Below are 26725 nucleotides of genomic sequence, written 5' to 3' on the forward strand. Positions count from 1 at the left end.
CCCCTCCTACAATTAACCCTCTATGAACTTCCTACAAGCTATACCTACAAGGCCCACTAGTATGCCCCCATCTAGTGGCCCACAACAGAACTACACTTACCCTATGTATGTGAACTATATCCTAAAGTGCCTTCCTCTAATGTTCCCAAGAGGATGCACTAAATTACCCTAAGCTGTACATAAATATGCATAACATTATACAAGACAATATATTACAATCTTTACAACATGGTAACACATATATAATGTGGCAGCACCAATAAGGTGGGCGGTAGTACACATACTCATGTAGCAGTACCGCAAGGATTCAAAATATATAACATCAACATCAGCAATATACACATTAGCATAGGAAATGCAAAAAGGAAGGGAAGCGAGACGGTCATTACACTTCACCCCCCTACACTTGCTAGGCCTTAAGTCCCAGGTTGGTGAATTACTCGGCCCAATTGTCACACTGGCTGCCTTCATTTACAGAAGGACGAGCCCAGTCCCCTCTTGTACCCTACGTCTACACTGGAAGCAATGCTTCTCACGAACGCTTCTCCACTGCGGCGTAGTCATTTCTCTATAGGCTCTAACTCTGCTAATTTGAATCAACTCTTCCAGCTCTGATCTCTCTTGGGTCTTCACTCAGGTCTGGTCAATCGCTGAATCTTCACTTAGGTCTGGTCTCTCTTGAATCTTCATTTGGGTCTTGTCTCTTGCCGTTCTTCACTCGGGTCTGTTCTCTCATAATGGTGGCTATAAACCAGATCACTATATAGCATGTCCTTCCTGTTACAGATTCGAGCGCCAACTCCTCCCCTTCACTGCCCTCTCGGGCCTTTCATTATTAACTGCGCCACAGCTATCACATGACCTGGTGCTTCCTCCAATCTGTTCCCCGAGGGAACATGCACTTCCCCCTTGAGCTCCTGCTAATGCAATTCTTTCTGCTTTCACTTTCTCTATGCATTAACTGTGTGAGTCTTCTCACTTGTCTTTCTCCTTACAGTAGCAAGGTACTTGACCCCTCAATCAATTAAAGGGTGCTATAGAAGCTGCATTTGCTAATAGGTTCCATCTAGGGCTAGCAAGGCCGGTATGGGTGAATTAGGAAGAGTGAACCTATTGAGCATGTTTTGGGTGGCATAACAAAATAGTCACTATTTTTGTAATCAAATTGATTTTTTTAATGAAATTATTCTCTGTGTTTCCTTACTGAAAGATACTTAGTCCAAAAATACACAAATTAGACAGTTTTGCATTGAGTTCGTTCTCTGTTGTAATGAAAGTCATCTAGCATATTCCTTACTCTTCAGACAGCAAAATGTAACGGTGACCACTCTCTGCTCATTCTTCTCGACCTTTCTGCAGCTTTCGACACTGTTGACCACCATCTCCTACTCTCTAAGCTCCAGTCACTAGGCATTAAGGACACTGCTCTCTCCTGGTTCTCTTCCTATCTTTCTGACCGCTCCTTCAGTGTCTTGCTCACTGGTTCCACTTCATCTCCTCTTCCTCTCACTGTTGGGGTACCTCAGGGCTCAGTCCTTGGCCCCCTTCTCTTCTCCCTCTACACGGCCCCAATTGGACACACCATCAGCAGATTTGGCTTTCAGTACCATCTTTATGCTGATGACACACAACTATACACATCATCCCCTGACCTTACCCCCGCTGTACTACAGAACGCCAGTGACTGTCTGTCCTCAGTCTCCAACATCATGTCCGCTCTCTATCTGAAATTCAATCTTTCCAAAACTGAACTTCTTCTGCTTTTGCCATCTACTATCCTCCCAAAATCTGACATTTCCCTCTCCGTGGGTGGCACCATAATAGCACCCCGGCAGCAGGCGAGCATTCTGGGTGTTATGTTTGACACTAATCTCTCCTTCACCTCCCATATACAGTCTCTTGCCCGCTCTTGTCACTTACACCTAAAGAACATCTCTAGAATCCGCCCTTTTCTCACCATGGAAACAAAAAACCCTCACTGTCACTGTGATCTACTCCTTCATGGACTACTGTAACGCTTTATTAATTGGCCTCCCCCTCACTTGACTTTCCCCTCTACAGTCCAAGGGTTAAGGTTTCTCCTTGTGGAGAGTGACATGCCAGCTCTGGCTTGTCAAGGTAAGGAGGCTTATTCGCCATGCAATGCTCCTCTGGGAAAATAATATGCAAATTGCCTCTTCAGAGAAAAAGAGGACTTGAACTCTATAGCGCCACCTGTTGGTAGTAGCAATCCTACAAGTCACAATCAACCCTTTAACGAGTCTTGTAATATGACTTAGGATAAAAGCCAAATCAGAATCTCAATTTGCAGACAAAACAACAAAAGAAAACAACAAAACAAGAGAAAACAACAAAAGCTGCGACTAGAGCACAAGTCAGGTAGCAAAACTAATTGACTAGCAGTAGAAGTTAAAGATCCAGGAGTTTAAGTAGCTATATAGCTGATATAGAGAACAGCATGGTATATAGTCCACCATGGTATAATACAGCCCACCATGGTATAATACAGCCCACCATAGTATACAGGCTGTATACCATGCTGGGCTGTATACCATAGTGGGCTGTATAATACAGCCCAGCATGGTATACAGCCCACCATGGTATAATACAGGCCAGCATGGTATAATACAGCCCAGCATGGTATATAGCCCCCCAGAATGGTATAATACAGCCCAGCATGGTCTAATACAGCCCAGCATGGTATATAGCCCCCCAGAATGGCATAATACAGCCCAGCATGGTATATAGCCCCCCCAGAATGGTATAATACAGCCCAGTATGGTATATAGCCCCCCAGAATGAAATAATACAGCCCAGTATTGTATAATACAGCCCAGCATGGTATATAGCCCCCCCAGGATGGTATAATACAGCCCTCCATGGTATAATACAGCCCAGCATGGTATAATACAGCCCAGTATGGTATATAGCCCCCCCAGAATGGGATAATACAGCCCAGTATGGTATAATACAGCCCAGCATGATATATAGCCCCCCAGGATGGTATAATACAGCCCAGCATGGTATAATGCAGCCCAGCATGGTATATAGCCCCTCAGAATGGTATAATACAGCCCAGCATGGTATAATACAGCCCAGCATGGTATATAGCACCCCAGAATGGAATAACACAGCCCAGTATGGTATATAGCCCCCCCCAGCATGGTATAATACAGCCCAGCATGGTATAATACAGCCCAGCATGGTATATAGCCCCCTCAGAATGGTGCAATACAGGCCAGCATGGTAAAATACAGCCCAGCATGGTATATAGCCCCCCCAAGAATGGTATAATACAGCCCAGCATGGTATATAGCCCCCAAAATGGTATAATACAGCCCAGTATGGTATAATACAGCCCAGCATGGTATATAGCCCCCCCAGCATGGTATAATACAGCCCAGCATGGTATAATACAGCCCATCATGGTATATAGCCCACCAGAATGTTATAATACAGCCCAGCATGGTGTAATACAGCCCAGCATGGTATATAGCCCCCCCAGAATGGTATAATACAGCCCAGCATGGTATAATACAGTCCAGCATGGTATATAGCCCCACCAGAATGGTATAATACAGCACAGCACGGTATAATACAGCCCAGCATGGTATATGCCCCCCCAGAATGGTGTAATACAGCCCAGCATGGTATATAGCCCCCCAGAATGGTATAATACGGCCCAGCATGGTATATAGCCCCCAAGAATGGTGTAATACAGCCCAGCATGGTATATAGCCCCCCAGAATGGTATAATACGGCCCAGCATGGTATATTGACCCCCAGCATGGTATGATACAGCCCAGCATGGTATGTAGTCCCCCCAGCATGGTATAATACAGCCCAGCATGGTATAATACAGCCCAGCATGGTACATAGCCCCCCCGAGAATGGTATAATACAGCTCAGCATGGTATATAGCCCCCCAAAATGGTATAGTACAGCCCAGCACGGTATAATACAGCCCAGCATGGTATATAGCCCCCCAGAATGGTATAATACGGCCCAGCATGGTATATAGCACCCCCAGCATGGTATGATACAGCTCAGCATGGTATATAGCCCCCCGCATAGTATAATACAGCCCAGCATGGTATAATACAGCCCAGCAAGGTATATAGCCCCCCCCAGCATGGTATGATACAGCCGGGCATGGTATATAGGCCCCGCAGTCCAGTACTCACACTGATTTAAAAAAAAAAAAAACACTCCTCAACTTCTCCTCGTGCCTGCGCTGCTCCTGTCTCCTCCTGCTCTGTCTGGTACACAGTGAGAGCGCGATGGCATCATCGGGAGCGGCAGGAGTCGGCGCTGGGGGCAGGCGGGCCCCCCTGCCTCACAGGGGCCCCATAGCAGCTGCCTGGTCTGCCTGCCCATAATGCCGGCCCTGCATAGAATGTTCTGCCAGGTTCCCTTTAACAATGCTAAAAATAATAGTATTGTATATCTTACAGAAAATCTTGTCATGGAAAAGTAATATAATAACATTCCAAGAGTAGTAGATCAATATAAAACCAGGTTTATGTGTGATTCTGCTTATATATGATAAAACTGGAATGTCCGTGTTTGGAGTCGGATTCCTGCGTTTACTCAGCAGGGATCCAGATCCTCACATTCTGCACTCTCCTCCTATTTTTCCACTGCAGAGGAGATTGCCTTGCAGCAAATCTCTCCTGAGGCTAAGTCCTTCTGTCCTCTAACTGGGCATGCTCATGGGACGATCACCCATTGGAGATCGGGAGTCATGTGCTCAGGTCCCGCTCCAGTTCTCATTGGTCCATCTCAGAGATCTGGAAGCGTGCAGAAGGTCCCGGCTGCTATAAAAGGCGCGCATGGCTGTTCCGCCATGCGCTAGTATAGTCATACTTGCTGCTGTGTGTATGAGGACTGATGCATGATTCTGGTGACTGACTCATTTGAAACCCCTTCCCTCTGATATTACGCATGTGAATAGGGACTGAGTTAGTTTCAGCGCCAGCTCTCCTCTGATTCAACTTGCACAGCTGCTAGCATCCGACATTGCGCTTGCGCCTTGCCTTTGTCGTTTGGCGGCAGTGTCCACGCCGCGCTGCAGTAGCATCCTCCTTTGCGTTCGCAGTTGCAATGCCGCGCACACGGTAGGTCTAGACGGACGTAGAGTCGCCGTCTTGGGCTACTCCTGTGACCATATACCGCGTGTACGTTTTTTACTGAGTGCTGTGACTACAACAGGCTCAGTTACTTGTGTTTGTACTTTTGGCATCTCTGTGAGTTTAACTGAGATTGCTCTGCGCACCTGGGGGGAGTTTAACCCTGTGTGCAATTCCGCCATATTGCTCCTGTCACCACTTAGCAGTGGTTATTTCACCTACTGCACGGTGGACCCCGAGCGGCGAACGCACTTTATTTATATTTTTATTTAGTGTGTTCCGCCGTTCCTAACATTATACTAGCGCCATTGTCTGGCTAGTGATGGCAGAACAGCAGCAACTCTTACAGTGTATTCGGCAGCTTGAGGGCCGGCTGGCCACTCTTGAGAGGGCTCTCTCAGCTGCACAATCCACCGAAGCTGCTGTAAAGGCAATCTCAGACGCGGTTTCCCGTCTGTCCACGTCCTCCCCCGCGCCGACAGTTACCCGCCTCCCGTTGCCCGATAAATTTTCTGGCGATGGTGCCTCCTGTAGGGGTTTCATCAGCCAGTGCTCCATTCAGCTGGAGTTACTGACTGCGCGATTCCCTACGGAATGGGCCAAGGTGGGGTTTATTGTTTCCCTGCTATCGGGCAAAGTATTGGAGTGGGCTATGCCACTATGGGAGCATGGTGACCCAGAGGTCCGTACTGCTGCTCACTTTCTAACAGCTATTAAGCAGGTCTTCCTCGGTCCATGGGTCATGCATGATACCTCTCTTCAGCTTCTAGCATTGACTCAGGGTGCTCTCTCGGTTAGTCAGAATGCCGTCCGTTTTCGGACACTGGCTTCCGAGTTGGAGTGGTCCAATAAAGCCCTCATCCCTGTGTTTTGGAGGGGTTTGGCGGAGCACGTTAAAGATGCTTTCTCCACCAAAGAGGTTCCTGCCAGTTTGGAAGAGCTGATTGCCATTTCCACCCGCATTGACCTCCATTTTTCGGAGCGCGGTATGGAGCGTGCTCAATCCAAACGGAAGGTTACTCCGGCTCTCAACTTTTTTGAGCCTCTGGAACTACCCGAGCCAGAGGTTCCACCCCCAGAGCCCATGGAGGTGGCTCGCGCCGTTCTCCAGGCGTGTCCGGCACAAGACTCCAGTCGCGGCCTTATTTGTCAACACGCTGGGTCTCAGAACAACAGTGCCCCGCAACGGCCAAATTCTGTACCACCGGGTAAGACCCTTGTTCCTCCCCACCTTCGGCCGAAGGTTCTTGCCTGGGCGCACACGTCCAGGAGGGGTGGTCACTGCGGCTATATGCAGACCACAAAACTCCTGGCAGGGTCTTACTGGTGGTCGCACAGGGCTCGGGATTTTAAAAAATATATTCAGGCCTGCGCCTTTGTGCTCGGAATAGCCTCCTTAAGCGAAGAGCGGTGACGCCCGTCTACACACGGTGGCATTCCACTTTAACTTCTGCTCCCGCTGTCTCCCATGGGTCACTTCTCAGACCTGGCGATCTTGCCACCCCTGAGGCCTTCCAAGTGTCCCGGGTCTCTCTGTTATCCAGCGGGACATCAGACTTGCCTGCGGACGAGTCTGAGGCTTATACCTCTTACGGGCACAACATGGTGGATCGTAAGGCTCAGGGAAGGGGGGCTCTAGGAGGGGGGGTAATGTTAGGAGTCGGATTCCTGTGTTTACTCAGCAGGGATCCAGATCCTCACATTCTGCACTTTCCTCCTATTTTTCCACTGCAGAGGAGATTGCAGAGGAGATTGCCTTGCAGCAAATCTCTCCTGAGGCTAAGTCCTTCTGTCCTCTTACTGGGCATGCTCATGGGACGATCTCCCATTGGAGATCGGGAGTCATGTGCTCAGGTCCCGCTCCAGTTCTCATTGGTCCATCTCAGAGATCTGGAAGCGTGCAGAAGGTCCCGGCTGCTATAAAAGGCGCGCATGGCTGTTCCGCCATGCGCTAGTATAGTCATACTTGCTGCTGTGTGTATGAGGACGGATGCATGATTCTGGTGACTGACTCATTTGAAACCTCTTCCCTCTGATATTACGCATGTGAATAGGGACTGAGTTAGTTTCAGCGCCAGCGCTCCTCTGCTTCAACTTGCACAGCTGCTAGCGTCCGACATTGCGCTTGCACCTTGCCTTTGTCGTTTAGCGGCAGTGTCCACGCCGCGCTGCAGTAGCAGGCTCCTTTGCGTTTGCAGTTGCAATCCTGCGCACACGGTAGGTCTAGACGGACGTAGAGTCGCCGTCTTGGGCTACTCCTGTGACCATATACCGCATGTGCATTTTTTACTGAGTGCTGTGACTACAACAGGCTCAGTTAGGCTATGTACACACGCTGCGTTTTTTGCTGCAGTTCCGCTGTGGTTTTGGCCGCAGCAGAACTGCAGCAGTTCTGCAGACAGTGTACAGTAACATGTTATCCTATGGGATTAACATTCTGCTGTGCACACGCTGCAGATTTTTAACTGCGGAAAAGCTGCGGTTTTGAATCCGCAGAAACAATTGACATGTCAATTGTTTCTGCGGATTCTGCTGCGGTTTGCCACCTATTCCACTGTCCAGGTGGCAAACCGCAGGGCAAAACCGCAGGCCAAATCTGCGGTGTGTGCACATAGCCTTATTTGTGTTTGTACTTTTGGCATCTCCATGAGTTTAACTGAGATTGCTCTGCACACCTGGGTGGAGTTTAACCCTGTGTGCAATTCCGCCATATTACTCCTGCCACCACTTAGCAGCGGTTATTTCACCTACTGCACGGTGGACCCCGAGCGGCGAACGCACTTTATTTATATTTTTATTTAGTGTGTTCCGCCGTTCCTAACAGTCCGGTCATCATATTTAACCTTTGATTGATCAGATGTTGAATTCTATTAGGCTGGAGGGAGATAGAAAGACCGATTTAAAAGAAGCAGACAGAGCCAATATTTAGAATCAATATTTAGAATAATTTTTTACAAAGTCATTTTCTGCTTTATAGAAGCCTATCTGACTTATAACAAGCTCTCTGTAGATACACTTGAGAGATCAGATTTAATACGCAATACATTGCTAGTCACCATTATTGTCACCCCTTCATTTTTTCATATACTGTACAATAGATTCAGAAATAAATGTAAATGTAGCAAAGTTATATCCTCAGGATTTTTTAATTAACATAATACAACAATAAAACTTAGTTTTTCAACTTACATGTTGCAATTTCAAAGATGAAACAGAATAAACCGCATGTGCAGCAATAAAGGCACCTCTAATGAATTCTTGGTTACACACCCTTGGCATTGATGACTGCCTCCAATTGTTTCCTTTAGCCATCAATAAGCTTCTTGCACTTCTCAGCTGGTATTTTCTCATACTTACTTTGCAGTTTGTTCAAGCTCTTGAATGTTTGTAGGGTTCTTTTTCCCAATGGCAGATTTCAGCTCACCCCAAAGACTTTCAATGGGATTGAGGTCAAGACTCATTGCTGGCCATGTTAAAACAGTCCATATTATCTTTTTCACCCATTCTTGTGTACTTTTGGATGTACAGGTACTTCTCACAAAATTAGAATATCATCAAAAAGTTAATTTATTTCACTTCTTCAATACAAAAAGTGAAATTCATATATTATATAGAGTCATTACAGAGTGATCTATTTCAAGTGTTTATTTCTGTTAATGTTGATGATTATGGCTTACAGCCAATGAAAACCCAAAAGTCATTATCTCAGTAAATTAGAATAATGAACAAAAAACACCTGCAAAGGCTTCCTAAGTGTTTAAAAAGATCCCTTATCCTGTTTCAATAGGCTCCACAATCATTCGGAAGACTGCTGACTTGACAGATGTCCAGAAGGCAGTCATTGACACACTCCACAAGGAGGGTAAGCCACAAAAAGTCATTGCTAAAGAAGCTGGCTGTTCACAGGGTGCTGTATCCAAGCATATTAATGGAAAGTTGAGTGGAAGGAAAAAGTGTGGTAGAAAAAGGGGGAAAAGCAACCAGAATAGCCGCAGTCTTAAAAGGATTGTTAAGAAAAGGTCATTCAAAAATTTGGGGGAGATAATAATAATCTTTATTTTTATATAGCGCCAACATATTCCGCAGCTCTTTACAGTTTGCACACATTATCATCGCTGTCCCCGATGGGGCTCACAATCTAAATTCCCTATCAGTATGTCTTTGAAACGTGGGAAGAAACCGGAGAACTCAGAGGAAACCCACTCAAACACGGGGAGAACATACAAACTCCTTGCAGATGTTGTCCTTGGTGGAATTTGAACCCAGGACCCCAGCGCTACAAGGCCGCAGTGCTAACCACTGAGTCACCGTGCTGCCCACAGATTCACAAGGAGTTATTGCTTCAAGAGCCACCACACACACAGACCTTTCAAGGACATGGGTTACAAATGTCACATTCCTTATGTTAAGTCACTCATGACCAATAGACAACGCCAGAAACGTCTTACCTGTGCCAAGGAGAAAAAGAACTGAACTTTTTCTCAGTGGCCCAAGGTGTTGTTTTCAGATTAAAGTAAATTTTGCATTTAATTTGGAAATCAAGGTCCCAGAGTCTGGAGGAAAAGTGGAGAGGTACACAATCCAAGCTGCTTGAGGTCTAGTGTGAAGTATCCACAATCCGTGATGGTTTAGGGAGCCATGTCTACTGCTGCTGTAGGTCTACTGTGTTTTATCAAGATCAAAGTCAGCACAGCCGTCTACCAGGAAATTTTAGAGCACTTCATGCTTCCCTCTACCGAAAAGCTTTTTGGATTAAAAACAATAGTATCACTGTGCTTGATTGGCCAGCAAACTCCCCTGACCTTAACCACATAGAGAATCTATGGGGTATTGTCAAGAGGAAGATGAGAGACACCAGACCCAACAATGCAGATGAGCTGAATGCTGCTATCAAAGCAACCTGGGCTTCCATAACACCTCAGCAGTGCCACAGGCTGATCACCTCCATGCCACACCGCATTGATGGAGTAATTGATGAAAAAAAGGATCCCCGACCAAGTAGTGAGTGCATTTACTGAACATACATTTCAGTAGGCCAACATTTTGGATTTTAAAATCATTTTTCAAGCTGGTGTTATAAAGTATTCTAATTTACTGAGATAATGACTTTTGGGTTTTCATTGGCTGTATGCCATAATCATCAACATTCTCAGAAATAAACACTTGAAATAGATCACTCTGTTTGTAATGACTCTACATAACATAGGAGTTTTACTTTTTGTATTGAAGAACTGAAATAAATTAACTTTTTGATGATATTCTAATTTTATGAGAAGCACCTATAGATGATATAATGTCTTAACTGGGCAATAATCTCTCCCTCTCTTCAGGCACTGTTAGTAAAAAAGGTACCTCTGTTTATACCATATATTTTCTATAGGCTTTCCATCAATGCGGTAAATAAAGAAGGAGAAGGCCCTGCTGCTGAAGATAACATTACTACATTGGGATCACCAGGTAACATTGCTAATTAGAATTATAATGTACAATACATATACATATTACCTAAACTACCACAATTTCATGTTATAATTAGTGATGAGTGAACGTGCTCGGAAAACGTGTTGGAGTAACGCCTGCTGATAGACAGTCCTGTTAGTCCCATTACCTGTCTAACAGCTTCAGGGACTCAAGATACTCGGATAGCACTTGGATAGCACGTTATCCGAGCATGTTCTCTCATCACTAGTTACAATGTGTAATGGTTCAAATTACCCAAAGGATACACAATATTCTATCCATATGTTAAAAATATCAAAGGTGGTTGTAGGCTTTTCTATTTGGGGACAATTTAGCTAGATTGTTAAAGGGGCACTATAGGATTATAAAAGCCTTAAGAGATAGCAACACACTTGTCAGCAAGTTGTAAGAGATACTACAAATCAGCTGCATTCATTCTAAAGGTACTGTCACACTTAGCGATGTACCAGCGATCCCGACCAGCGATATGACCCTTTCAGGATCGCTGGTACATCGCTAAGTGGTCGCTAGTGAGCTGCCACACAGGCAGATCTCACCAGCGACATCGCAGGGGACGAGGGTCGCTACTTACCTGTCACACTAGGCGATCCTGCGTCCTCCCGCCCGCGTCCACGCTCGTCGCTCGTCTCTCCACAGGAAGCCCAGCAGGAAGCTGATGACGAGAAACGATCCAGGACGTTCTCGCGCGATCAGCGATAACCAGCGGGGGGAGCGGGTTGTAGGTAAGTATCAGACACAGCGATATCGCTAGCAATATTGCTATAACGTCACAAGTTATAGCGATATTGCTAGCGATATCGCTTAGTGTGACAGTACCTTAAGAAGCTGAGGACGAAAAGCCCATCTAAAGTTTAACATGCTGTTGACCTGTTGTGTGGAATTTTCCAGTATGTAGTTTTGTGGTGGCCTCTTATTCATCTATATATATATATATATATATATATATATAGCCTAGCAAAATTGAGTGCACCCCTTTGAGCGGTAAGGTTTAAATCAACAACTCACTTAACCAGAGGCATAGCTAAGGGTTCAGCTCAGGGGAGACCAAACATGTGAGTTGGCCTATAACCAGGTAACCTGATTACGACCATGGTTGTGCACCTGATGACCAGGCTGCTACTGAGAGTAAATCACTATATAAAGACAATTGTGATATTAACACCATACAGTGATCATATGGTGGGAGATACCAGTCCTGTAGAATATGCAAGTGTTCTTTTTGATGGAGTCGTTTCTTTTCTCGTCTTTTCCATCTGGCACAGACTGACATGACAACTTCTAAGGCATCAACTTGTCTGCAGAGATTACAACAAAGACACATTTGACATCTCACATTTCCAGCACCAACCCCATCGATTCCCAATCTGCACAAACTCCTTATCCTGCTGATACCCCAATACTGAGCTGCTGATGCCGTATGTGTCCTTATTACTGCATCTACTGTGTGGTACAAAAACAGCGCTCCTCTTAGTAACCCACATAATAATGCCACCACAGTGCCCCCTACAAAGTAAAATGCCTCTTTTGTGCTCTCTAGATGGTAAAACAAACCTCAAGAATATATTAATGCGCCATGCAAGTGCCCTAAAAACAGTGCCCACATTTTGCCCCCTAGAAAGTGATAATCTCCCCTGTGTGCTACTTTGACAGTCACAATACCCCATGTGCCCCTATGTTAATGCCCATTTACCATTAATACGGTAATGTCCCGAGACTTCTTTTGTACAGCTCCCCTCTACGCAATATGTCACAACTCCCTTATACACACAGTATGATGTCCCAACAGCTCTGCTCTATACAGGATGATGTCCATACAGCTTCACTATAGACCGTATAATGCCCCAAAAACTATATGATGCCTCCACAGTAGTCCCCACATTGTATGATGGCCCTACAGTAGCCTTCACACTGTATAATAGCTCCTTAGTAGCCCCCACATTGTTTGATGGCTCCCACACTGTACAATGTGCCCACTGTAGCCCCCACACTGTATGATGGCCACCTTAATGTATGATGACCTTACAGTAGTCCATAAACTGTATGATAGGGTCCACAGTAGTCCACACAGTATATTGACCCCTTAGCAGCCACCACTTTGTAAAATGGCTTACAATAGACTTAATAGACCTCATTCTGATGGCCCCACTTGAAGCCAAAACTCTGTAGGAGGGCCCCCTTAGTAGCCCCCACTCTGTAGAGGACCCCTTTAGAAGCCCCAACACTGTATCATGGCCTCTTTAGCAGCCTCCAAGCTGTGTGATGGTCTCCCTTAGTAGCCACCACTCCATGGGAGGACCCCTTAATGACCTCAACACTTTATTATGGCCACTTTAGTAATCCCCACTAGCCAACACACTGCATCATGGTCCCCTTAGCAACCCACACTCTGTGTGGGCCTGATTGATAGCCCCCACTATGTGTGAGGAACCACTTATTAGCCCCTATGTTGTATGTTGGCCCTATTAGTAGCCCTCATGCTATTGTTATGGCCACCTTTACTAGCCTCCATGCTATTATGATGGCCCACTATTATGGCATCCTTAGAAGTAGCCCCCACTCTATTATAAGTCCCTTAGTACCATTCTATAGGTCTCAGACCTAATGCAACTTGCTGCCTACAGAGCAGAGAGCGGCAGTACAGGGAGACTGCTCTGTTGCAGGTTCAACTGTATCGGTGCACTGTGCACGCCAATACAGTTAAGGGTAGCATAGCTTTGTGTGGGACCCTCGGAGCTGGGGCCCAGGGCAACAGCCCCCTCTGCTGCCCCTTTAGCTACGCTGCTGCACTGAACAAAAGAATAATCTCCAAAATTTTGACAAGACTTTAAGAGAACATTTTGAACCCATAACATAAAAGTAAGTTTAATAATATAACTTTCATTACAAAATCTTTAGTTTTACTCAAATTAACTAATGCAAGAATGAATACACCTCATATAAAAGACTACAACATCTAGTATTTTGTATGACCTCCATGATTTTTAAGGACAGCATCAAGTTTTGCAGTCCTCAGTTATAGAGATGTAAGAGGAAGGACAAGATCGGGCATATTTCTCTCACACCGGTTCCGGAACTACTGGGACTGTCACCAATGTTGCAGGGAGGAAGACTTTAAGACAAGGACCTTCCCTTCCATGTGGCTGTGGTTGGCAGAGCCGGGCTAAAAAGCGCTGTGCGTGGGAAAAGTGTCAGGATCCTGACAGCGCCGGCGTACAGCCTCCGCTGAGCAGGGACTCACCCGCACTGTAGGGGGCCCGGGGACAGGTACAGCCGGAAAGTACAGATGCACAGAACCTGTGGACGCTGAAGTTTAGCAAGCAGTCACAGGACCTACGGTCATGTGACTGCAAGGGGGTGGGGCTTAGCATCCTGCTTTCAGAGATGGCGGGACACTATACAGAAAACTCAGAGCCAGGCAAAACGGAGGTCATACACAGTACAGGCAAAGCGAGGTACAGGAGGGATATACAGATGGGAGGTCAGACAAAGCCAAAAGTCATACACAGTACGGGCAAGCGCGGTACAGGAGGGATTTTCAGGAGGAAGGTCAGACAAAGCCAAGGGTCATACACAGCACAGGCAAAGCAGGTACAGAGTCAGCAAACCAGAGACGTAAACCATAACAGAGCAGGGTCAGAATACCAGGCAGATGGACAATGATTGGCGTGACGCACGGACAGAGCAGGGTCGGGCACACTCAGATAGGAGTAGAAGCGACAGGGGACGGCTCTCCCCTGAAGCTATAAAAACCCTCCCCAGATCCACAGAGAGGCTCTCAGAGTTAACTCCTACACCACCTACCCAAAATTCAAAACACACCATGACAGTACCCCTCCAATGGGGGGCCTCCGGACCCCCCGGTCTCTCAGGATACCGAGCATGGTAAGCGCTAACCAGACGATCAGCATGCACTAACCTGGCTGGTATCCACGATCGGTCCTCCGGACCGTACCCCTTCGAATGTAAAGGATATTGCAAGGAACCGCGTACCCATTGAGACTGTACAATGTTTTGCACTTCGAACTCCATATGACCATCTACCAACACTGGAGTTGGTATGGAACCAGGTTCCTCTACCACCGAGCCTACTTGTTTGAGTAGAGACCTATGGAACACATTATGAAGTTTCAAGGATGCAGGGTGAAGTAAACGATATGCCACTGGGTTGATTACCTCGGTTATTACATAAGGGCCAATGAATTTAGGTCCCAGCTTGGCGGAAGGTAATTTTAAGGTTATGTTTCGCGTAGAAAGCCATACCTTATCCCCACACTGTAGTGTAAGACCCGGATCCCTCTTATTGTCAGCAAAGCGTTTATATTTCTCTTGTTCTCTGGAAATGTTCATCCGAACTTTAGCCGATAAATCACTTATTCTGCTGACGGAGTCTTCCGCCCCTAGACAGCTTGAATCCAGCCGTGAGAACTCACCAAAGTGAGGGTTCAATCCATAATTAATAAAAAATGGTGACTTACCCATGGATTGATTTATTCGACTGTTAAAGGCGATCTCCGCCAATGGTAAGGCCTTGCACCAGTCGTCCTTTAACGTGGAAGTTAAACACCTGAGGACCTGTTCCTATGACTGATTGGTGCGTTCCGTCTGTCCATTGCTCTCTGGGTGGTAAGCTGAGGAGAAAGACAAAGATATCCCCAACTTCCTACAGAAAGCCTGCCAAAACTTAGCCACAAATTGTGTCCCCCTGTCCGAGACAATGTTAGTAGGTACCCCATGGAGGCGAACAATTTGAGAAAGGAAGTGTCGAGATAGAACTTCTGCAGACGGTAATTTAGTCATGGGTACAAAATGTGCCATCTTAGAGAATCTATCCACAATTACCCAAATTACCTTATTACCCTGAGAAGGAGGGAGGTTAGTGATGAAGTCCATGGACAAATGAGTCCAAGGCCTTCTTGGAATTGGTAAAGGCACCAATTCCCCGGCCGACCGGCAATGAGAGCTCTTTGAACGTGCGCAAACCCCACATGCAGTGACATGTTTCTTAATCTCCCCCGACATACATGGCCACCAGAAGACTCTTTTTATCGCCTCACCTGTGGCAGCAATACCTGGATGAGCGCCCAGTTTAGAGTCATGAAACTCTCGCAGGAGATCAGAACTCAAGTGTTGCGGGACAAACAATTTTTTAGCGGGTTTGGACCTTGGAGCTAAAGATTGAGCCTCCATAATCTCCCGCTCCAGTTCCAATGACAGTGCAGCTAAAACTACCCCAGGTTGAAGAATGGATGACGGAGGATCAGGGGCAGACAATGGTTCAAAACTGCGTGATAATGTGTCTGCTTTCACATTTTTAGATCCTGGACGGAACGTAATCGAGAATTGAAATCGGGAAAAAAAAAGTGACCAACGGGCCTGTCTGGGGGTCAATGACCGTAATCGGATGTTCTTCCCCTTCCAAAAAATGTCTCCATTCTTCAAATGCCAGCTTAATTTCCAGAAGCTCTCTATTCCCAACATCGTAGTTTCTCTCTGCTGGAGAAAACTTTTTGGAAAAATAAGCACAAGGTCTAAGGTTAGTCAGGGTAGCTGGCCCTTGAGACAACACAGCCCCTACCCCTACCTCAGAGGCGTCAACCTCCACCACAAATGGCAAGGACGGATCTGGTTGCACAAGTATTGGAGCAGACATAAAACAATTTTTTAAAACCAGAAAGGACTGTTTCGCCGAGGGGGACCAATTTTTGATATCAGCCCCTTTGCATGTGAGATCGGTGAGAGGTTTCACAATCTGTGAGAAGCCCTTGATAAATCTACGGTAATAGTTTGCGAATCCCAAGAAGCGCTGGAGTCCTTTCAGGTCCTGAGGTTGGACCCACTCCACAATGGCTTGCACTTTCTTGGGATCCATCCGAAACCCCTGTGGCGAGATTATGAGTCCCAAGAATGTTAGCTCCTGGACGAAAAAAGTACATTTTTCAGGTTTAACAAATAATTGGTTTTCCCTGAGTCTTTGAAGTACCGTTTTGACATGGAACAAATGAGACTCTTTGTCAGTCGAGTAAATCAGAATATCATCCAAGTAAATGACAACGAAGCGGCCGATGAGGTCCGCAAACATCACATTAATGAAATTTTGAAAGACCGCTGGATCATTAGTGAGGCCAAACGGCATCACTAAATTTTCAAACAATCCCTCTGACGTGAGAAAGGCAGTTTTCCATTCGTTCCCTTCTTTAATTCTTATCAAATTATAAGCCCCTCTAAGATCCAATTTGGAAAACCATTTTGCCCCTGAAAGTTGGTTACACAAATCTGGAATCGGGGTAAGGGGTACGTATTCCTGACAGTAATCTTGTTGAGTTCTCTGAAGTCGAGGCAGGGGTGCAGGCCACCATCTTTCTTTTTAGCAAAGAAAAACCCTGCTGCTACCGGAGAAACTGAGGGTCTTATATGCCCTTTTCAGAGACTTTCGGTCATGTATTCCTTCATTGCCAGACGCTCAGGTCCTGACAAATTAAATAAATGGGCTTTGGGCAATTTGGCCCCAGGGATTAGGTCTATAGTGCAGTCAAATGACCTATGTGGGGGTAATGCCTCGGCCTCACTTTCGGAGAACACCTCCTCGAAGTCCTTGAGGTACTCAGAATACCCTCCAGACAAACAGAAGACTCAGAGGCAGGTTTTGCAGGTGTAACACTGAACACAGGTTTATAGGCACAGTCAATACATTTAGGACCCCACTTAACAATTTCTCTTTCCTCCCAATCAATAACTGTGTTGTGCCGCTGAAGCCACGGCATGCCCTATACCAGCCCTTTTGGCAGGTTGTCCATGACAAAACATTTCATCTCCTCAACATAGGAGGAACCAACATGCAAAACAAAACTGTTAGTAACATAATGAATCCCCGAACGGGTGAGAGGGGAAGAGTCAATGGCCACGATTTTCAGAGGGGTCTCCAACCTGACTGTCCCTATCTTGACCCTGGAGACGGTACTGGAACTGACCAGGTTAAGTGATGAACCGCAGTCCACCAAGGCAGTAGAAATAAAATGACAGTTGTCTACTACCAGTTCAACATTAAGTAGAAATTTAGGGCATGAGGAAAAAGTACCTGGGGGTCTGGGCAGCCTCCTCGATCACTACCCAGACCTAGTAGTTTCCCGTCGGCTTGGAGGACGTTGGACATACTGGACAATTTCTCCTCCAATGTCCTGGTTCCCCACAGTAGAAGCAAAGTTGTTTCTCACGGCGGTGCTTCCTCTCTTTCTCTCTGACCGAGGTGGCACCAATTTCCATAGGCACAGGACTGGCCTCCACCTCTTTACTACTGGAAAACAAGGACGACTCGGAGTGCATAACCCCTCTGGCTCTGAGCTGACGATTCATCCGCACGGCTTGGGTCATGGCATCCTCCAGACTGTCATAAGAAGGATGCAGATCCAGGGCATCCTGAAGGCATTCCGACAGCCCCCTACGGAATAGTCCACGGAGAGCAGCATCATCCCAGGAGACTTCCGCTGACCACCGTCGGAACTCAGAGCAGAACCACTCTGCTGAGTGCCGACCCTGACGTGTGCTCATCACCATGTCCTCTGCCAAGTGAACCCTGTCTGGTTCGTCATAAATGCGGCCCAAGGCCTCAAAAAATGCATCCACAGTCATACGTTCTGGGGCTGTGGCGGCTAGAGAGAACGCCCAGTGTTGTGAGCTCATTTTCTGGTTCACCTTTGGTGTCTGATGAACTCCCTCTGCTGGTGAAAGGAGGTGGTGAAGCTGATTTGGATGGGAGAGACCTGCTACCTGAACAGGTGGATTGCGATTGGACATCAGGAATCTCTGAGTGGATATAAGGCAGCGACGCCCTGTAGGGTTGCTGGTGATTTTCTCCTGCTCTGAGGTCTGGCCTCCAGTTCAGTTCCTGTCTTCTAAAGCTAAGTTTTGCTCTGCTATTGTTCCATGAGATTTTGTCTGATTTACTTAGTTTTGTGTTCAGCCAGCCCCGGCTGAGGCTGTGCTGAATTTCCATCTTTGTCTCTGATCGGTTTAATCTCTTTTGCTCTGTCCTCAGAATATATCGGAGTGCTGATATAGGGATTTTGAAGTCTAGTGACTTCAGGGCCGTTTTTCCTATCAGACGTGTTGGGACTTTTTTGGTAGAGTTTTTGCGGATTGCAGCCAGCATCTTTTCTGTCCTGTCCTATCTAGTTAGTTGGGCCCCATCATTTGCGCTGCCTGTCTTTCTGTCTGTGTTTGTGTTTTCATCTTTTTTCACCGACAATACATGTTGGGGGCTGTCTATTGCTTTGGGGTCTGCTCTGGGGCAGTTTAGATTTCCCCTTTCTTTCTTTAGGCTTATTTAGCTCTCCGGCTGTGACGAGGCGTCTAGGATCATCGTAGGAACGCTCCACAGCTACTGTTAGTTGTTGTGAATAGGATCAGGGGTCTGCAATCCGCTAGCTACCAACCTCTCCGGTTTTCTGGACTTAGCTTGCCTTTTTGTTTTTTCCTCCTCCGGTGACTCATTCATAACAGCCCAGGCTTGGGGGGCACCCCGAAGTAGGGAAATAATTCTCCCCCAGACAAACGGGGTCTCAGGGAAAAGAACAATTTGCATCCCTCTCTAAAAGCCCTGTACTCCCTTTTGTCCCCAGAAAAAGAGTCCGGCAGTTTAACCTGAGATTCCGGGGAAGTAAGTGACATGTCACTGATCTCAGGACTGAAAGCTCCCTGTACAGTATTAACCAGCTGCTGCTGGGTTTGGGCCATAGAGCGCTGCTCCACATTAAGTTTCTGAAACATCTGTGATAGTTGTTTAACCTGGTCAGATAATGTTTGCATGGGGTCCATGATGCAAGCTGTAATTCCCACACTCACACACCTTACTCTCAGGGGTGGGGGGAATGAACTGTTATTTGTCGCTTATAATGTCCGGATCCTGACAGCGCTGGCGTACAGTCTCCGCTGAGCAGGGACTCACCCGCACTGTAGGGGGCCCAGGGACAGGTACAGCCGGAAAGTACAGATGCACAGGACCTGTGGACGCTGAAGTTTAGCAAGCAGTCACAAGACCTATGGTCCTGTGACTGCAAGGGGGCAGGGCTTAGCGTCCTGCTTTCAGAGATGGCAGGACACTATACAGAAAACTCAGAGTCAGGCAAAACGGAGGTCATACACAGTACGGGCAAAGTGAGGTACAGGAGGGATATACAGATGGGAGTTCAGACAAAGCCAAAGGTCATACACAGTACGGGCAAGCGCGGTACAGGAGGGATATTCAGGAGGGAGGTCAGACAAAGCCAAGGGTCATACACAGCACAGGCAATACAGGTACAGAGTCAGGAAACCAGAGACGTAAACCGTAACAGAGCAGGGTCAGAATACCAGGCAGACGGACAATGATTGGCGTGACGCACGGACAGAGCAGGGTCGGGCACACTCAGATAGGAGTATAAGCGACAGGGGACGGCTCTCCCCTGAAGCTATAAAAACCCTCCCCAGATCCACAGAGAGGCTCTCAGAGTTAACTCCTACACCACCTACCCAAAACTCAAAACACACAATGACAAAAAGGGAGAGAGTCCAGGCGAGAAACCTAAGTGGACAGTCGGGCGCAGTGTCAGCTGAGAAAGCAGAGCATCCATTGAGCGCAGGCTGACTTGACAGATCCCCAATGTACCGGTCTACTGGGGTTGGGCGATGGACTGCCCGCTCCCTGCTTACGTCCATGTCTGGAGGTGATTCACATTCTCAATCTGAGACTGTAACGTGCGCACCGCAGTGAGGAGCAACTGACTAGGCCAGAGCCCCTTAGTGAGATACTTGCATACACCGCGGAGCGAAGTCTCGTTCCGGTGGTCCCACATACTGGACTGAGTACAGCTTGTGGTGATTGTGAGTGTGGGAATCTCTCACTACCTTCAAGGATCCTTCACTCTTCCCATGGACTGGAACCGTCTTCTACAGACACCGCTGAGATGTCACGTGCCACTGTTGTCAGTGCCACCGTTAGAGAACCGAGCCACTGCAAACAAGGAGACTACAGACTGATAAAGTTTGACCTTCTCCCTCCTATTAAACTCTCGTTTGTTCCTGCCTTTCCCCTTCCATATTCCTTGTCCTGTCCTCCTTCCTAACATGCCCACACTCCCTTACACTCCCTGCGCAGAGTATCCCTGTTGTTAATAAAACACTGGTAACTGTTGATCTACCTCCTGTCCGTGACGACATCCCATGTTCCTGCGATTTCTACAGAGACTCTTGAAAAGAGATTTTCTCCTCTTTGCTTTTTCTAACATTAAAATGCACAGACTACATCCATTTTCAAAAATCTATCTAGTAATATATCAGCCCAGCACCTGTACTGACTGAGGATTACAGAGAAAATCCAGAAAGGGACGATCAGGCCTGCTACCCAATACTACCTATCATTCCATGACAGTTAAGACCTGAAATCACAAGTCACCAAAGTCTCTAGCACATTTCTGTGGATATTCAGCTTTCCTGAATTTCTTTTTGCTATTTTTTTTTTAAGTTATCATGTTGTTAAAAGTTATCAGGTTATATAGAGGCATCTACTATAGGGTATTGTGTAAAAACAACCACAACATATAAGATTGACTATCTTTACAGGCCTCCCCATAAATATACAAAGTCGTAACGGCTGAGCTTACATGTTTATTTACTAGAGAAATGGAAATAAGTGGTTGCAGACTGTTACAGAATCCCCAGCACAGCGAATAGGAGATGTATGCCCTTAATGCAGCAACCGACCGGCTGCGACCCCCTGGGCAGAGGTAAACAAGATATCCCACTGCTGCCACCAGTGTAACGGTTCTGTAACACAGACATGTTTAGCTGTGCCTTATCTTTGGGTAGAATTAAAGGGGTTGTCCACTACTTGGATAACCCCTTCTCAACTGCTACATTCCCCTTTAGAAAATAACAGCAGCTTATAATCACCGTTTCAGCAATGACAGCACAACTCACCCTGTGCTCACAAGGCGTTGTTGTGTTAAGCGAGATCTGCAGCCAGTGAGCATCCGGTTCACTATCACTTCCTTCAGAAAAAAGTGACATCCAGAAGAAGTGAGAGCTGCTGCTGCTGCTCGAACTTTCTCCGAATCTCAGTTATGTCTGAAGGAAGTGAGAGTGAAGCGACCACTGATGCTGACTCATTGCAGGGCTTGCGTGACACAACAAATTTAATATTTCATAATTACAAAATATGAACTATGGCTCAATATCAAGAACAGTGAGCCCCAACCTTTCTTACTGTGAGAGCCACATTCCGCTCTGAAAGCCACATTGAATAACAGAAGCCATACCCATTAGTACATCACAGCATAACGTAAGTAAAAGAATGTTGCGATAAAGCAAATCACAACTTACTGTGACATACAAGTTGCAAGAAATCAAAATCTTTAGAATTTTCTGCATCCTGAGTTGCAGCAACCTGCTGGTCTCAATGCGACAAAATTCACTTCTTACATACACTGCAATTTAGCAGCAGCAGCATAGAGCGATGTTTGCCACGTGACATGTGCCATGGCTTAAGTTGCTCTTTAGAGGTGGATGATGTCACCAGCAAGGTGGAGGAGTGAGCCGCAGCACTGCTAGAGCTTTTTCATGGCTCGTCCTCCTTCACTCATAGCCACCTATGGCCCGCAAGCCACGAGATGGGAATCCCTGATGGAGGCCCCTCTAAAGTCCAGAGAGCCTTATGGTAGTTCTCTTTAGTCCGTGGCCTTCTTTAGTCCAGGGCAACAGACCTCTCCCATCTGGGGGTCTGGCAGTACCCCGTCTGTCTGAAACATCTGCACCTGTCAAGGAGCTAGGCAGAACTGCCGGGAAACAGCAGCTTCCTCTCTCTGCTGCTGTTGACACAATCCCTCACATTAACCATTTCTTGCCCTAACTCTAATACATTTAAAGGAGAAACAGCAAAATACATTACATTATAATACAGATACAGCATAACAACACATAGAACATACAGGTGCTGGATATATGTACATGAAGTGCACGGGGGGTCACACGGGAGGAGGAGAGAGTGCGGCTGAGGGGTCCTGCCACCTCCTTACACTGTCTCACAGCCCTTTTGTAACCACAATTATGCATAACTGCAATTCAGGAAGGAACCTTAGGCCTCATTCAGACATCTGATTTTCAGGCAAGCTAAAAGTGTACCAAGTTTCATCAGTGTTTTGTATCAGATTTTCATAATTGTTTGGTCAGTGTTACAGTTTCTGACATCAGTGTTTGGTTAGTGGAGGGATGCACAACATTTGTTGGTCCAAGGGCCATATTGCCATACTGAACCAATCCATAAGGGCCACAAATGTTTTAAAGGGATACTTACATGAATACATCCCTATAACCACCAAGAGTACATTAATACATCACCAAAATCATGTTTTTAGTATTTGAAGAGGATTTGGAGAGTTTCTGCTCCAAAACAATCACGCTAGCTTAAACTGAGTTTGGGAGCAGAAACTCGACAAATCCTACACATAATCTCAAATCTCCAAGTTTTGAGGATCTTTAAGTTTTTCCATAGCCATGAAGCATGTTATGGATTGTGGTAACAAGTGTACACTGGCGCTTCCTGGTCTATACGCTATGGATAATAGGGGATTAACTGCTGCTGGTATATACTGGGTCTGTGCTTACCCAGAAATGCAAAAAAATGAATAAATGGAAGAAATACCTGCGCAAGTGGGGTTATCCAGAATATGAATCAGACCACAGTCCTGCCTTGCTGGTAGCGAGGTAGCGAGCACACCGGGATAAACTGTATGCGGTGGTGGACGTGCCACAGCGGTGTGAATCGGAGATGTGACGCTGAAGAAAAGTCGCCCCAATAGGCGATGTGGTCAGGTAAACTCCAACGCTAACAGCCGCTGGAGATGGGGAAGAGTGGCGGCGCGCTCCGGCCGAGAGGCGCCGCCAGTATACAGCAGCTGTGGCGTGGAGGGGAGGGGGGAGGCGAGGCTGGGTGACGTCACCGGGGAAGGAAGGGAGCGTGTGCAGGCCAAACTAGAAGCAAACGCGTTTCTAAGGTCTACGGACCTTCTTCTTCAGGGCTGTCAAACTCTGCTGCATCTATCCCTATATATGGCCCAAAAGCCACACACCCCCCTCCCCACCCACCACCTGAAAGGGAAGAGGATTTCAATGTATGCTACACCTGCTACCAACCAAAATAAGTGGCAAATACATCAAGAGCCCATATATTAAAAGGGTGTAATGTGAATTAAAAACAACTTTTATTGAAATAAAAATAAAAACTATTATAAAACCATATATATAAATTAGGGAATTGATAAATGTATAAAAGAGTGTACTATCTATTAGCACAACTGATTCTAAGAGTATATACAAATCTATAAAAGATTATTAAAAAACAAAGTATTTATTGAACTACAAAATCAGATGGATTATAATAAATTTGTGGCTAGATGGTAATTTAGGACTTATCATGAGAAAGCATGTAGTTCAACCTCATGGTTGAGGCCCCTAGGGGCCAAACAGTCCAGAGTGAAAATCCACTTTGTTTCAACCCGGGACATTTGCCCTAAGTAGTCACCACCTCTAACGTTTCTACGTACCACTTGGATACCACAAAAAAATGCTCCCTTAGTGGATCTATTGTGGCATTCCTTAAAGTGTCTAGAGAGGGGGTGACCAAAAAAACCTTTCTCAATGTTGTTAAAGTGTTCTTTAATCCGGTCCATGAGTCTTCGTTTGGTGCGACCAATATAGATTTTATCACACGGGCACCTAATTAGATAAATGACTCCGGTGGTAAAACAGTTGATGGTGTCATTAATCCTGAACACTGACTTATTACGAGGATTGGTGAAGGTAGTCTGTATTGTTTTCCTAAAATTGGTACGAATGCAGCAGGAGCACGTACCACAGGGTGTAAAGCCCTTGGTATGCTCCCCTGATGATTTATATACGGATGATTTGATGGTGGGAGCTACTAAATTGCCCACCGTTTGAGCTTTCCTAAACACAAATCTCGGGTGTTTAGGCAAAAAATCACCTATTGTTTTATCACCTTGAAGAATAAACCAATATTTACGGATAATGCTCGTGAATTCTTTATGTCCGTGATGATATTGGGTGATAATAGGTAGCTGGTTTATTTGGTCGGTTATAGTCAGTGTATTAACACCGGTAAGGTCTGTTTTATGGATTAGAGCATGCCTAGATAATACTTCAACCTCTTTTCTCGCTGCATGAAGTTTATCTGCAGGATAACCTTTAGCAAGAAATTGTTCAGTTAAATTCATGGCTTCAGTAGTGTATTCTTGCACCATGGAGCAGTTACGTCTTAATCGCATAAATTGCCCCTTTGGAATATTTAGGAGCCATGTTGGTAAGTGACAACTGTTGATGTCAATAAAACTATTCGCATCAACTTCTTTGTGGTAGCACTTGGTGTGTAAATTGTGCCCCTCCACATAAATTTCGAGATCTAGAAAGTGAATGTTGGATGTACTAGTGGTAGCGGTAAACTCTAATCCAAACACATTATGGTTTAAATTTAAAATAAAGGCCTCTAGGTCCCCAGGAGGCCCCCTCCAAATAAATAAAACGTCATCAATAAAACGACGCCACATGAGTAAGTCAGATCGAAGTTGTCCCGATTGGAAAATGAAAGTCTCCTCCCACTTGGCTACATACAAATTTGCGTAGCTGGGCGCAAAACGTGTGCCCATAGTGGTACCCCACGTTTGTAGGTAAAATTGATCCTCATACAAAAAATAATTATGAGTGAGAATGAAAAAGATACTCTCTACAAGAAAGTTGACCTGAATATCCGTATATTGGGCTGATTTCTCTAAGAAGTGTCTAGCTGCTCCGCAACCTTTTTGATGGTCAATCACTGTATATAAGGATTTAATGTCAAGAGTCCCAAGAATGTATCCATTTTGCCACTGGATGTTTTCCAAAGTTTGAATTGTGTGTCTAGTATCTTTGAGATAGGCTGGCACCAAGGGCATGCATATCCACATAATGAGATAAATTGGAAGTTAGACAATTGATCTCGGAAATTATGGGTCTTCCTGGGGGATGTGATTTATCTTTGTGGAGTTTTGGAATATGGTAAAATAAGGATATACTGGGGGATCTGTTAGTAATATATTGAAATTCCTTTTTATTTAGTAGACCCTGGGCTTTTCCCCGTTCAGTTAGTATGCTTAAATTCTTGACATACCGGGCCGTAGGATCACCATTCAATTTCCTATAGGTGACCGTATCCCCCAGTAATCTTAAAGATTCTTGGTGATATGTGCTATAGTCGAATATTACAATGCCCCCCCCTTGTCGGCAGGTCGTATTATGATATTGTTGTTTCTTTGGAGATCCGTTATGGATTTACGTTCCTGTGCGTTCAAACTATGGGGTAAGAATTTGTTGTTCTTTTTCTTAATATGTCTAATGTCCGTGGTAACCATAGTTTCAATGGTGCAAAATGCACTGGAATATTCCTGGATAGGATTAAATTTTGTGGGGTTGGCTAAATTGGTGTGAACAAACTGAGATACATCGGATTGATTTGCATAAGTGGCAGTTGGCCCTTTCTTCAAGAAATACTTTTTAATGGCCAAATTGCGCAAAATTTTTTTAAGGCTAATGTAGAGATTAAAGGGGTTGGCCGTAGCCGTAGGGGCAAATTTTAAGCCCTTTCTCAGTAGGGATTCTCATGAGGCGTTAGAATGTGGGAACTCAAATTAAATATTGTTTGGGAATCTAAAATTGTAGGTTTTATTTTCTTTTTGGCGAGTTTCCCACCCCTCTTACCCCTTTTGGTCCTGTGGTTTTTGCCCGGAAAAAATCCCGGTTTAATAAATGGGTAGGTCCTTTACTCTTTTTAGATATTTGGATTGAGGGTCCCTTGTTATGGATTGTTATATGTGCACAATGTCAGAATCAATGCAGTACCGGAAACTACCGTTCATACATGAACGCAGCACAAGAAACTACTGTCAGCACATGAATGTAGTACCAGTACCACCATCAGTACAGGAGTGCATGTATATACACTGACAAGCAAAAGGGCAACAATGTTTTGAACTTTTGACTTTCAGGCTCCATATCTCACCATCCACTGCAGGTTCTAATACAAGACTACCATCATT

At 45.7% G+C, this 26725-nt stretch overlaps 1 protein-coding gene across 2 annotated transcripts in view; it reads left to right on the plus strand.

Annotated features, from left to right (window-relative positions):
• The window catches only part of ROS1 (ROS proto-oncogene 1, receptor tyrosine kinase), a 493170-nt gene that overhangs the window by 76301 nt on the left and 390144 nt on the right, over nt 1-26725 (plus strand). For both annotated transcript variants that reach the window (XM_073575944.1, XM_073575945.1), the window contains exon 6: nt 10510-10586. In XM_073575944.1, coding sequence (XP_073432045.1) covers nt 10510-10586 — 77 coding nt within the window. The remainder of the gene's footprint in view (nt 1-10509; nt 10587-26725) is intronic.

Source organism: Dendrobates tinctorius, unplaced genomic scaffold (assembly GCF_039654945.1).
Source record: "Dendrobates tinctorius isolate UK_male_01 unplaced genomic scaffold, ASM3965494v1 ptg000046l, whole genome shotgun sequence".
NCBI classification, from domain to species: Eukaryota; Metazoa; Chordata; class Amphibia; order Anura; family Dendrobatidae; genus Dendrobates; species Dendrobates tinctorius.